The sequence below is a fragment of the Lipophrys pholis genome (assembly GCF_963383615.2).
Source record: "Lipophrys pholis genome assembly, chromosome: 7".
In the NCBI taxonomy this organism is placed as follows: Eukaryota; Metazoa; Chordata; class Actinopteri; order Blenniiformes; family Blenniidae; genus Lipophrys; species Lipophrys pholis.
The window spans coordinates 26,083,506-26,097,851 of NC_137638.1; the positions used below are offsets into that span (position 1 = coordinate 26,083,506).

The 14,346-nt window shown below is 44.5% G+C and overlaps 1 protein-coding gene across 1 annotated transcript; it reads left to right on the forward strand.

Annotated features, from left to right (window-relative positions):
* The first annotated feature begins 926 nt into the window (after positions 1–926).
* lrrc75ba (leucine rich repeat containing 75Ba) lies at positions 927–14,158 on the forward strand. Its single transcript, XM_080466600.1, has 4 exons — positions 927–1,570; positions 4,361–4,489; positions 5,371–5,483; positions 11,812–14,158. The coding sequence occupies exons 1-4, from the start codon at positions 1,280–1,282 to the stop codon at positions 12,416–12,418; spliced, it is 1,140 nt and encodes a 379-aa protein (XP_080322726.1). The 5' UTR covers positions 927–1,279; the 3' UTR covers positions 12,419–14,158.
* The last annotated feature ends 188 nt before the right edge of the window (positions 14,159–14,346 follow it).

Below are 14,346 nucleotides of genomic sequence, written 5' to 3' on the forward strand. Positions count from 1 at the left end.
TTTTTTTTTTGAAGGGATGCTCTAAAAGCTCCCTCTGTAACCCTTTGACATCTTCTCCAACAATAAAAGGATTCGAAAAGTTATTTATTTGAACAATGAACTTTTGACAACGGAGTATATTCTTACAAAGACTTTTAAACCTGTAATATTCACACCACACCTCCATCCATCTTCTATACCGCTTTATCCTGTTCAGGGGAGCGCAGCACACACACACACACACACACACACACACACACACACACACACACACACACACACACACACCACACACACACACACACACACACTCACAAGGGAAGAACATGCAAACTTGAGCCTACGACCTGAGTGCTACCCACAGCGTATTCTTTCAATAAAAACTTTGGCAATTGGGATTTTGAATGTGCAGACTAATTACGAGACCCCGACTCTTTCCTATTGAACCTTTGCAGACCTGATCGGGACTCTTCAAGACAGAACTAGATTCATTAGAACATTGACTTCAGGATCCAGACTGTCAAAACAGCATCTGAATTAGGAAGGCCTCCTTCAGACCTTTGAAGCACCTTGAATTTCCTTGCGTATGAACTGTATATACAAACAAACTGGCCTTGCCTTAAAGTACACCTCTATAATCCCAGACACTTTCATTCTTTACAGTTTTAAACTACTATAACCTGACTCTTGGAACGCCATCCAGACTAAACATGGATTTTTTTTGTCTCTTTATCTCAGTTAATCTGATCTGCCTCCACTAGATTGACAAAGGGTCAAAAATAATCATGCATGTTTGGATTTTTGTAATATTGCACGGATGGATTATTTTTCTTGTGATGTGAGGTATGTAAAGTGTCTGCACGGGGGGGGGGGGGGGTCTGACACCAGGCGCTGCCATTGGTCGGACGCTCCACGTTGCACGAACCTAAACAGCAGCGTAAAGCGGAGAGAAGCGGCTGGAGGATGAAGCAGCCGGCGCGTCTTCATCACCCGAGACAGGCGCACGTAGCCTGCGGTGGAGCAAAAATCAAAACAGCAAACGGAGGAATGGTAATAGATTAGACGCAGTTTTTTTTTTTTCGTTTTTTCGTTTTTCTGTGGAGGATCTGCATCTTGCGGCTGCAGCAGACAAGCGGAGCGGTTTTCATCCAGTGAGGAGCGTCTGCTGGCAGGAAAACACTGAATCTCATCATGGGTTTGTCCTTTTTGGTAGTCTAGTCTGAGCTGCAACGCAAACGCCTCTGCAGGGAAACAACACAACAACCACCACCACCACCACAACAACAACAACCACCACAGGATGGGATCCAGACTGAGCAGACAGAGCAGCCTGGACAATGAGAATTTCTCCAAGAAGCGACGCAAGCTGCAGGACGGCTCCGGGGAGGGCGACAGGAGCGGCCGCGGCGGAGGAGGAGGAGGAGACTTTCTGTTCGCACTGATGCTGAAATCAGACAAACTGCCCGGGATGCTGCGGAGGACTAACCACAGCCCCTACATGAGGAGAGTGGCGTGGATCAAGGAGATCCAGAAGCTGCTCCGCGACCGCAGGATAGAGCAGGCAACAGACGTGCTCAAATCACTGAGGAAGGTAAGAGAGGAAAACCACCATGAACACCTCGGACCTGGAGGCACACACTGCCTGCAGACATGTAGATCCCGTCCTCGCCCCAGAGCAACACATTATAACAACCAGGGGTCTGTCTTTGTTTGTAAATGCAGTTTATTTATGTACACCAGTGCCACAGGTGCAGGCTGTGTCCTCTGACCTTTTGGCCCCAGATCACCCCTCTTCTTTTGTGTGTTATCATCTCTCTCTCTCTCTCCCTGCCTGGCCTCTCTTCTCCTTCCTGGATGATCTGTTGTTGTTGAAAGTGGGCCACTGGCAGAGCAGGGTACCTGTGACACACTGTTTCTGTGGCAGTCACAGCATGTGAGTCACCCCAGTGCTCTCTCTCTCTCTCTCTCTCTCTCTCTCTCTCTCTCTCTCTCTCTCTCTCTCTCTCTCTCTGTGGTAAACGTGCTCTGTGTTGACATCAGATCTGAAAGGATTGCGTCCTGAATGAGGAAATGGCAGAAACAACATGCTGCGTGTCATTGCATTACCCTTTAACGTAATAAAGTCTGAATGGGATTGAGGTATTTTCACGAGCAGCACACACAAATAGAGTCCGTCCCATCTATATCTGTCCTCGTTTCCTCCTGTATGGCCACAGTCTCACCTCTCCTTAGGCTGTCCTAATGCTGGCATTAGACTGACCTGCCCCCTCCATTTCTCTCCACTCTTAATGCCTCCCTCGGTAATGGCCTGTGCCCCAGCAGCAACTCGGTGTGCTGTGGTCCTCTACACAAAATATTGTTCCTCTCCGAAAGGTTTATTTAACTCATACTTCAAGGATGAAGGTCATAGAAATGAAAATCTAGGCCAACTGTTTCTCTCTCTCTCTCTCTCTCTCTCTCTCTCTCTCTCTCTCTCTCTCTCTCTCTCTCTCTCTCTCTCTCTCTCTTTCTTTGTCGTGAGTGTTTGTCTAGTCCTGTAAAAATGTTCTCCTTTTTTCTATTTTACACTTGAGTTGAGATATTTTCCAGCTTCTCTTGCTGATGAAATTCTTTCAAACCAACCAAGGGCCTCACGTCTGAAATGCACTGTCACCAATCCAAAATACTTAAGGTTTTTTTTCCCGTTTTGTTTTTTTTTCAGTGGGAGGGGCGAGTGTCAAAAAAGACATGATTGCCGCACATTTCTTGTAAATATCTGACACAGTTTTTGCTTCACATGGATGATAGAAACAAGTTCTGCCTCAGAATAGACTCCACTCCTCTGGCTCTTCGGCGTACGTTTGTTTTTAAGGCCTTTTCTCACCTGCGGTGGATATAAGATCAAAGATTATATAGGTGCGTCAAAAAACCAACGTGACAGCACCCTCTGTGATCTCATTTGTTTGCTCGCCCTCTGGGCCCCTCCTCTGTCTTTTAACTGTCTTCCAATTCTGTGTTAATTACTCTGAAGCCTTGACACAGGAGAGAGTGGGACCTCCTTAATCAAACTGAGGAGATAAACTGACTAGACCAGGCTCCATGACAGCCGCGTCACGGGGGACACAGGCTCACTCCCTCCAAACGAGCTCCACTTTTATTACAAGAGCCCTACTTTATCTTTACTCGCAGCATAGCAAGCAGGCGGATATCCGAGAGATCCTGTTCTCTGAATTAAAAAAAAAAGGAGTTTGCGGCGGAGCTAATTGGTGTGTATCAGCGAGCACGGCTTCAGACAGGAGAAGGATCAGAGCTCTGCTGCGTATGTGGGAGCCATTCGTGGGTTTTCGTGTCACGTCTGCAAATGGCAGCTGATCGTGTCGAAACACTAAAGGGAGATATTTTCATCCCTCCTCTCGCAGAAGGGCAAAAGCAGCGTCTTCCTCGTTCAGTCTGTGTTCACCGCTGCCCTTGTTCAAAGGGGACCTGCTAACGTGGAGCTGCCAGCCTCCCCTTCCAACTGTCTATTACAATCAATGCTGATTGCCTTCAGGAAAAAAAAATTATGTGTGTGCGTGTGTGTGTGCGTGCAGACTGTGTGATGTCTCCAAGGCTTTCGTCTCTCATTAAAGTTACACGGGTCATACAAGCGCTTGCAAGCGTAGTTTCCCTCATTAGGACCTTGAGGATGGACGTGTTGATGAAGGCGAGCTGTACAGTTCACTACACACTGCTGACTGCTGCTTGTCTCATTACTCCCGAAAGGTCAACTGACAGCTCCTCTCCTTTTAGGTGATTTGATTTGTTTTCGTTGGATATCTTCCTGAATCCATGGTATTTACGAGTCAGCGGTCACGACAGCCACCCACACAAACGCAAAGTTCGGCATGAGAGTCTTTGATTTGCAACCAAAGTGTGAATCTATATTTACTCTGGGAATAACTCACAGCTGCAGAATTAACTGAAATTCCCTCAAAGATTTCAAGTAACGAACCACGGCGGAGCATGAACAGTGGTCGAGGTCTCAGGGTTTCACAGCAGAGCATCCGAAGAGTCACAGATGTGGTTTTGTGGAAATGCACTGGAGCTCAGTGCCACGGAGGTGTGATTAAATATGCCAAAACACAGCGTTCCCAGTGACTCCCCTTAGATTTCACTTCTCTACTGTAGAGGAAAAAAGCGTCTGTCTCCTTTAATGAATATTTAAAACGAAACACTTCTTTCATCCCTCCATTTGGAGTCACGGTGTCCTTGACACAGCAGAACCCTGTTTCCAGCCCTGATGCTTTTATCTCTTCCCAGGTCCAAAGTCACTCCGTTTCAGTCTTCATGGTGTGTTTTTTTTTTTTTTAACATTTTCACCTTACTGCTGTTATAATCCGTCCTACGTTGTTTACTTTGGCAGGATCTGGGTTTGGAGGGCACCTCACTCAACGACATCTTGTACAAAAATGCGGCCTTCCTCAATCTCGTGGACCCGATCTCACACGAGCTCCTGCTCAGCTTGGCTCGGGAGATGCAGTGTCCTAAGAAGGTCAGTTTGTTTTTCATGTGTCGTTCTGGCTGCACCACTCACACCGTAGCCACAGAAATCCCACCTGATGTTAACATCTGGCGGGGGGGGGGGGGGGGCTTTCTCGTAGAAGTATCTCCCCGATAAATTGGAAGGGTGAAGTAATGGTGTCTTAGCATGAAGAAAAATCTCTATGGGCTTATCTTTCCACCAGAAGACAGCTTTTAGGCATGAATGACAGTTATGTATAATTCCTGAATAACAGCCTTTTTTGGGGGGGGGTTGTTTAATCTTTCATACCTGGAAAACTGGAGTGACCCAGTAATATCTGGGGGGAAAAAAAGCCTTAAGGAATCAGTCAAATTAGCACATCAAATGGGAGGAGATTTGTTCGAGGCACAGAGAGAAACTCATTATTCAGAAGGTTCCACAGCCACCAAAGCTGAATATTGATTTTATTCTATTTATTTTTTGATGTAGGTCATGTCCACCAGCAACAACAACCTAGTAAACGAACTGAAATTATCCGAGCTCGCCGGTGCCTGTCTAGAATCTCACCTCCCCTGTGTACTTCCTGTTCCCCACCTCCCGACGCGTCCTGCATGTGATTAGATTTTCTCGCTCTAGCAAGGCAGCTAAATTGTGTTTTGTTCAGCAGAAGCTCAAGGCTTTAGGAGTAATAACAAATCATGTGTCCGCTACATGTGAAAGATGTCACAGTTAGAGTTTGAGAGCTTTGAGACAATGAAGGAAGCTTTGCAGCACCGACAGTTTTGATATAATCAATGACGAAGGTCTTTTCTCATGCAGGAAATCTCCCCCTGAAAGCTGCTGCCTCACTAACGCTGGCCTCTTTGTTCCGTGAGTCATTATTAACACTATTTTCTGCTCTCCTCCTACAGGATGCAGACACCATAAAGTCTTCAGATAAGATTTGCAGACAACTGATCTACCACCTGACCCCGCACTCCAAGTGGCTGAGGCAGAGCATGTCCAGGCGGAAATCCCAGGCCTGGTAAGCCCTCCTGTCCAGACATTCAATCTGTCATAAATCAGCAGCTCCACACAACAGAGAGCAGCACTCGGCTCCGTGTCCAGCAGCGGAGATTTCCATCTTTGTAGCTGACATTGAAATAGGACAGAGCTTGCCACGGGCTGACTTGACGGGAACGTCACGGGCACCACAGCTGTCACTCATCTCTTTTGAAGCGCTCCGGTCTTTGCAGCGACCGCGTGCAACAAATTCATCCACGTGTTTCCCAGAGTAAAGTTGGTGAGGTTCATGTGGGAGTGTAATTGTACTCATTCTGATGATAAAGTAAAGGAGTGGCTTGCTCTTGATGTGCAAATGACGGACGGCGAATTAGCTTGTGCACAGCTTGTTGCTGGGTAATCCTCCTCATGAAACAGCAACGGACTATTGTGCTTCTTTCTCATGTAATTGCTTATTCTACAGCTGGCTAGACACGGCGAATAATGCATTCATTTTGTGGAGATGAAAATAATCTGGGGATTGAGAGGGAGACAAAGGAGGCTCAGTGAGATCAGACAGGTCCATTTTGAGCCAGTCAGAGGTATCAATGCGCAGAATCACAGGCAAAGCTGAGGCATGTTCTCGGGGACCTGGAGGGATCAGGCGCTTCACTGTCGAACCGAACAAGCAGGGCTTTGTTGTTGTGCTCGTGGATGTTTTATTCAGCGCTGAAGAGGAATAACACAAGATTTAACCGACACTGACCGCATCTCTGAAACACACGCCGGTAAATGTGATTGCTGGATTCCTATAGCCGAAGAGCTTCTTTTTTTTTTTTTACTTCGTCATGTTGTTGGTCTGACACCGTCTGAGACAGCAGGAGCAACATGAATCATTAAAAGAGAAATCCACCCTAAAACTGGATATTAATATGGGAGGTGCTGGTGAACAAATGGCTGTCATCCCTAAGACCAGTCTGCTGACAGCAATGAGGACATTTATATTTTAGATTTTGCTAGTTTGGAACTTTTATCAAAATATTTACATGAGAATTCTACCTGTGTTTTTCATTACTTTACTACCTATTTGTGTCTTCCGTACAGCAGCAACACTAATCTAAGCTTTTTATTATTCAATGCTATCAATATCTTTTTATTTTTGTGGGGGGGTTTTCCCGCCCCAAGTTAGATGATAAAAAAAAAAACTTATGTCTGTAGACTGCATGGAAAACTACAGTAAGTAGTATAACTAGAATGAGCATAAAACACAGGGAACAAACTTTTTTAATACAGTTGTGGTTTTCAAAGTGTAAGGGGAGTTATGGGCATGCCTTTTCATAGCATTATTTTCTCCCCTAATTATTCTTATAATTCTATTAAAACACATAATAATAGGACTAAAGAGTAATCGAGACTAATTAAAATAGATTAAGATCAAGTGCCAAACCACATGTGTAACAGGAACGACAGTTTGAGACTATATGTAGAGACTTGGGATGTATTTCAAATTGAAAATATATAATATGGTAGCAGTTATACATTGTATTGCATTTATGGATCCCAGCTTGTGTGAAACTCCAGCATTCAACCAAAAAGTACTTCTTCGTGTGAGAAAAAACATTTTCAGGGTGAAAGCCAGAATGGATGTGGTATAAGCACGGGGAATCGGGAACTCAACCTGTAACACTTTAGGAAAATGTCTCTAATAATAGCTGAAGTTCTCCCAAAAACAGAGTTCAATGACTGGATAACGCGTAAAGAGCTGAGTTTTGGTGCCGTTTGCAGGGACCTTTCGGCTGCATTCTTAAAATAGTTTCTCATGCACGACCGAGGGTTTAGATTCACGCAGTGCAATGTTCCCCCCCATTCAGTGAAAAAATAATTCATCTGACAGCAAAAGTCATGGCTCATTATGCAGAAATCTATGAATTAATAATTGGCTCCATGATGTAACCTTAACATTGCAAATGCCAGCGTGCCAGTCTGATAGCGAGTCAACGGGCCTGCTGGTAACAACCACACAATCTCATCTGCCACCCCACCAAGTGATCTTTTCACAATTTACCTGCTGCACCAACCTGCACCACGACCCTGCCAATGCCACTCACAGACGCAATTAAACAGAGGTAAACACTGGATCTTGTACTACTGTGAAACAGCAGTACAATCTTAGCAGGTAATGCATGTGCAGACTTTTATTTTGGTGTATTTTCTTCATGGTTTTGTCTTCGTTTAGCTGCAGGCAAACTGCCTTCATCTGTGCAAAAGTGTAACAATCCCACCTCTGTGTAGTTTCTCTTTGCTCAGACGCAACAGAAACAGCTCAGTCTTTTTTTATTTGAAATCCACTGGATTGTTCATCCCTTCATTATCCAGCATTAGAACTGCATGCCAGCTGCTCTAAATACTGTACACACGTTTCTGACTGAAATGCCACTGCAAATCTGAATTTCACTAATCCCTTTAATCTATCTAACTAGTTTGTTTGGGTTCGGCTCAAATTGTGGATTTCTTCCTGCTTTTTTCACCTCCGATGAAAAAGCTCCGCAGTGGGCTGAATGGAGGCAATGACCCAGAAACTCCGCAGAGCCGCTCTCATCTTAAGGGTAATTTCATATGAGCGTGGAAATTGCCAACACTTTCGTAACCTTTATACCCTCTGTGATTTCCGCACTATATGTTCCTGTTCCTTCGCTCTCATTTGACCTTAAATGTGCTTTGATTCAGAAGCATTACCACAAAAACAATTTTTTTTTCTGAACCACTATAACTATATCTGGTAACTGATGCATCTCTTTATGGTTTCTTCTAAACAAACAACAGTGAATTGAAGTAAAGACGACACTATAGCAAACAAATTGTGATTGATGCTTTTATCGTAATAAGAAATGTTGCTTTGTACATTAAAATAACTACTGCAAATGGCAGTTTATCCTTCTAAACAAACACCAAATGTTTCTTTTTTTTCTGTATAAATACTCATGAATGTACATTGAGAGAAGCTCGGGGGGATTTCTTTTTTTTACAGAGAAATTTTTAAATATGCATGATTTTTAGTCTTTCTTATGTCACTTTGCAAGAGATCTGATTATATAATGGTGTTACTTTTTTTCCCTCGTTTGATGTGTTTAACAGCACATTAAAATAAAATGTAAAATTTACACATATTTTAGTGAGTACCCTTCACAGGATTCCCTCGTTTTCTGCTTTTAACATCTTCTCAAATGCATAACTATAGATTCCATTGCTTATTGCAGCATGCCTTGCACGTTAAAGCTTCCTCGAGAGGCCATCAGTCACTTTTGACTGTCAGCCTCAAAAATAAAAAACAAAAAACAGATCTCACAGGAAGATGACAGAGAAGCTGCTAAGGTCACTTTTTTTTTTTAACCAAAACATTCACAGCATAATAATACGACCTGGTGATATTTAGGAGCAGCAACTTGTCATTTTTCATATCCTCGGTGTACTGTGAGGTTAGGCCCAGTGCAGCATGAAGGACAGTGCAGTGGTGAGGCCGTGTGTGTGTGCGTGTGTGTGATAGTTAATCACAGTTTGCAGACTTCTCTATATGCATGTATCAATTGAATCTTGCAGAGTAAGCCTTTTCGAAAATAAGAGCGATATGTCAGGGAGCTGATGTGATTAGGCCGCTCATCTCGGAAAGGCTTCACCCATCCGAGGACTGAAATGAATAATGGAGCAAAGTTTAAACCGAAAGACAACAAAATGGTGTGAGCAGTGCGACGATGGCCCAGAGGAAAGCCGAGGAGAAAATGAACTCCGCCATTTGTTGACGGCTTCTTTTATCCACCTACATGCATTGAAACAGTTTTCAAATATGTTATTTTCACTTTTTTCCTTCCGCTGCGCCCACTGACTCCTCAGACATGTATATTTATTTTTAATAAATCGTAACAGTGAGTGAGTTTACACTTACTGAATTCAGATGCTGCCTCATTATATCAAATCACTGACACATGGAGACAGATGCGACGCACGTGGAGACGAGTACTGCACTCGGCTTCTTCTCTTTCAGTGGAAACACTTAATAGAAGACTTCATAATATAATCTAAATGTAATTTATTGCTTAATTATTTAATGGATATTTATTACATTACTTGATTGCTGATGAGATTTGGTGGCGCTGCTACTGAAATGTTGATTTATGTTCCCAGAGAGATTCTCTTTTTCCTCTTCTTGCTGCTTAAGCCGTCTAAATAGCAATTTATACTGAAGGGGATTTGATTTATAGTCAACAAGACTACACTTGTGAGCCATTTGTTTTGAACCAGGTTTATCATTTAAACGGAGCACTGTTATCAGTGTTTGTGCGAATGTAAAACCCAATGAAAGTCTTCTCATAGTGATCGGCGACACTGTGGTTTTCCTGGTGCCCCCATTAATCTGGAGGAAGGATGAAAGAGGCTCAAAAGGATGAGTCTGTCGGAAAAAGAAGGGCGCTTCGTGATCAGAACCTATTCACACCCGCAGGGGAGCCTCTGCCACAGCCATTAGGAGTTCTGTGCCTCTGGTGAAGATGAGGTTCCTGTCATCTAAAGGGCTGCGAGGGCCAAACAAAAGACGGAGGGAGCACGGTGACTCACTAGACTTTGATGAAGGTACAGCAGGCTTGACAGATGTCCTTATCGCACAGATTTCATGCTCAACAGCTGATTAAACTCAATTTTATCTGCATGAGTTCCCAATTAGAGGTTACCCTTAGTCTGGGGGGGGGGGGTTTGTTTCTTCTTCTTCCATTTTTCTAATAATACCAACATTTCTGCTCATCAAATCATCCACTGCTTTTAAAATGAAGCAGTAAATCCTCCGTTTTCAGCATGACCAAAAAAAAAAAACACTTCAAAGCATCAGGAGTGACAGGTACTGCAGTGGATGTCACAGTAAGTCACCCAGTCCCCGAGGGTGGTTTAATTCACTCTGACACCGAATCAGTGTTACAGGCCATTTCAGTAACAGCTCCAGTTAAACGCACCGCATCCTCCCGCGCGGCGGATATGGGCGACGGCAAATGGGGCTGACTGAAAACAAAAGGACGAAGGAGGGTGTAAATATTGCATGCATACTTTCAGCTGCAATGTGATAGCAATAGCAAAGGCTGGGGGAAAAGGTCGGAGTATTTGTCGTGTTAATATTCAACCTCAAATCTTGTTTGTGTGACACGATATCCTGAAAGGACTTTTAAAGAGATATTCAAAGGCTTGTGTGATGCAAGTGCAACAAAACAACCAGAAATCCTGTGCAGAACTGTCAGTGTGCACATTAAATATAAAACAGCCTCCAGACACTGACAGTCACTTTTAAAATCTATTTTATAGTTGAATGTCATGTTTGATTCGGCACAGTTTTACTCTGGATGCTCTTCCAGATACGACCCTGGCCATTCACTTGGGTTTTAAAAACCTGCGTCAGAAGTGCATGCAAAATGCCCTTCCTATTGCCGGTACCCAGACCCGACTGCTGTGGGATTCGAACCAGCAAACTTACATTCTCACAAATACAGCGAGACAGACAGTTTCAGTCAATTTGGAATCACCAATAAATATGAAACACATTCTTTTTTGGGGGACTGTGGGCAGGGACCCTGAGAAAACCCATGCGTGCATGTGGAGAATGTGCAGTTTCCACTTCCAGAAAAGGTGGGGATATTTGTTCTGTGAGGCAAGAGTGCTAACCACGCCACTGAGCAGCCCAATACACATGAATGTATTACTTATATTCAAATATTTTAACAACCTGCAGCAGTTCATTGAAATGTGACCATGTTCAAACCTCTCTTAGCAAAGTCAGAATATCTGTTTATCAGTTTGCACTTCACAAGCTCAATAATGAAGTAAATAAACCTTGTTGTTGCTACTTTTCCTGAGTTTTTGCCAGATTTCCCCCACATCTGTCATCGGGTGGCGCCATGCCAGCTGAACAAGACACTCATTTCTTTCCCATCTCATGAATAAAGTAGCCAAGGATGTCAGTTTTCATCCTCATTTCAAATCATTTTCTGTCGTGGAGAAACATTTCAGGCTCCGTGCAATAAGGAGCTCTGTGTTCCCGGGCTGTCCAAGCTCTGGAGCACAAACTGCCGGTCCGTTCAGATGTTTTGGCTCTTCTGTTTACACTAGCAAATCCCCATGCTGGAGTCTCTATATCAGCCTTCCGCTCCAAGCCGGACCAGTCACCCCCTCCTTTATACAGCACAGGAAACACAACATAGAAACCATGGACTTGTTCCCAAGTCACAGCAAGCAAACATATTAAAATATGCTTTCACCACCAACTGTGATGATTTGAGTGTTTACATCTGACAGATCAAATCAAGTAATGATACTTCTCCTTCATGTCCCCCCAACAGTCTGAAGACAACTCTACAGAAAAAGCTTTCCAGCGACTCAGTCGACTTGTCCGGCATTCCTCTGTCCTCTCGTGACGTCCGCCAGGTCGCCTTCTACCTCCAAAACAACAGAGACAGCGTGGTGGCTGTGGACATCAGTTTCACCGAACTCCAGGACGAGAACCTGAAGTTTCTCCTGCCTCTCCTCGGCTCGCTGCCCAAACTCAGCACCCTGGCTCTCAACGGCAACCGCCTCACGTTGGTGATAATCAAAGACCTCACAGAGATGCTCAAAGACCCCAAGAAGTTCTCGAGCCTGGCCTGGATCGACCTGGGAAACAATGTGGACATTTTCACGATGCCTCAGCCGCTTCTCGTCGCGTTACGCCGGCGCTGCAGCCTGAAGAGCAGCCTGCCCACCATCTACGAGTACACGGAGGGTCAGCCCTACTGCTACCACCTGGAGACGTCCATCGAGGAGCCCAGCCACTACGAGGAGGAGGAGGAGGAGGAGGAAGAGGCGGAAGACGAGGAGGAGGACGTGGGCAACAAGTTTGAGCTGGAGCCTTGGGGTTTGGGGGAGAAGCAGCTCTCGAAGGACTTCACCCTCCATTACTGTGAGAGGTGATGGAGTATTTACACCCTGAGGCTCCTTCAACTGTGGGTGGAAACGTTCCCCGCAGCACTCCTGTTACCTCCTTCGCCCTCTCGCCCTCACACCACGAGCCCGGTCACCCTTTGAGGCACGGGGGGGGGGGAGACAAGTGCCCACATTGTGAACTTCTCGTCCCGACACTGCTACCAAGCTATTCCTAACCATCTCTGAGTTAACCCACACAAGACAGTGACAATGATGTGACGGCCGCGGCGGCGAACTTACTGTGTTGGTGGATGGTGCTCTTGGGAACAAGGTGCGGTTTCATTGGAGGGGGGGCTGGAAGTTTTAATGATCCAGTGCACTCTCTCTTTCTCTCTCTCTCTCTCTCTCTCTCTCTCTCTCTCTCTCTCCTCCAGTCGCTCTACGTCTCTCCCTCTGTGATAGCGGTATCTGAGGAGCCAAGCTTAAGGAGGTTTAGATCTGATAGAGCAGCAGCATCCCAGTCTGTAGCTGCGGTGAAAGTGGAGTTATTGTGAAAACGGTGGGTCCCTCTGGGCTCTCTGGCAGGACTGAGACTATCTCCGGCAGGCAGGGCCTAGCTCCACATTGTGTGTTCTCTGTTAATCTCTCAACAAAAGCTATGACACAAGTTCAACAGACTATACAGCCGACGAACCATCACGTGACGCCGGCAAAACTGCTAGGTCGACTCTTTGCGTGTTCCCCCCCTTTCCAAATGTCCACTTGTGAATACCCGCGCAGCTCTTGTGTAGATGTAAATGAGGACACAAAACATGGCTCTGTTGTGTTTCCACGGGCTATTTTCGTGCACTTTGGTGAACAAAGCAATCTTAGAAGACAACAGGTAGGACTTAACAATGGATAGCTGTCACTGATTGTTTTTGTACTTGCCTCAACGCTGATATTCACCTCTTCTTAATTCCTGAGCTGCTGTAGTCCTCGCCACAGTGTTTCAGCCCATTTATGACACTACAGCTAATTGTTGATACAGCCCACACCGACCGTCCTACTGCCGTTTTGTCTATGGCTAAGTTGTCATTTTTATCGATGCTGTACTTCAGTGGCTTTGTGTTTTTATGAGACACAGCCATGACTGTTATTTATTGGTTATAGTCCGTCAACAGTAGCACATAATGATTAAATTAGACTGAGCAGAACACTGTAATGCACTTTAAGGCACTATTCTTTTGATATTTAATTTTCGTCTTAGCATATACTCTACATAAAATGTTTATAACTACAAATGCTTGAAGTTGAAAGTATACCTCCTCAAGGTGAAATGCTGACCAAATGGCTATTGATTGTTAGAAAGATCATTTAATACCACCATATATATAATAAATGTTTAATGTATTATATATGTGTTTGTAACGGTAAATTGTCTGTTCGCTGCAGTAATTATTTGTTATTTGTTTTGGTGTTTTGTCTTTCGTCCAACTCGGTAATTATAACGACGACTCTAATAACTCTGAAACTGAGCCCAGCGACCTCCTGCTGTAAGCTCATGCTGCAAACAAATGGCTGATAGGATTACGCAATGAAACGGAAAAATAGCTGAGTGAAAGTAATTCCCAGACCGAGCGGACGCCTTTTAGGTTGGATGTTCAATCTTGAGACATGGCGAGCGCTGTCCACTTGGTTTGGAGTTTATGTCTCATGTGTCAATGTCAAACTCTTCTTTGTTGTAGCCTGTGTGTATTTGTCTCATGTCAATCACTGACTGCCAATAAAAAAAGATGAGGAAAACTGACAAGTGACGTTTAGTTTTCTTTTGACGACCTTTACATCATTAAAAAAACAAAAAAAGATCAGCTTTGGGTTATCGACAGAACCTCACAGAAACCAAAAGAGGATTTATGTTTTGCAGATTAGTCGGCAAATAGGTCAATAACCTGAATCAGTTTGGACCGGGCGGATTGGGATCGGGTGTTGGAGAA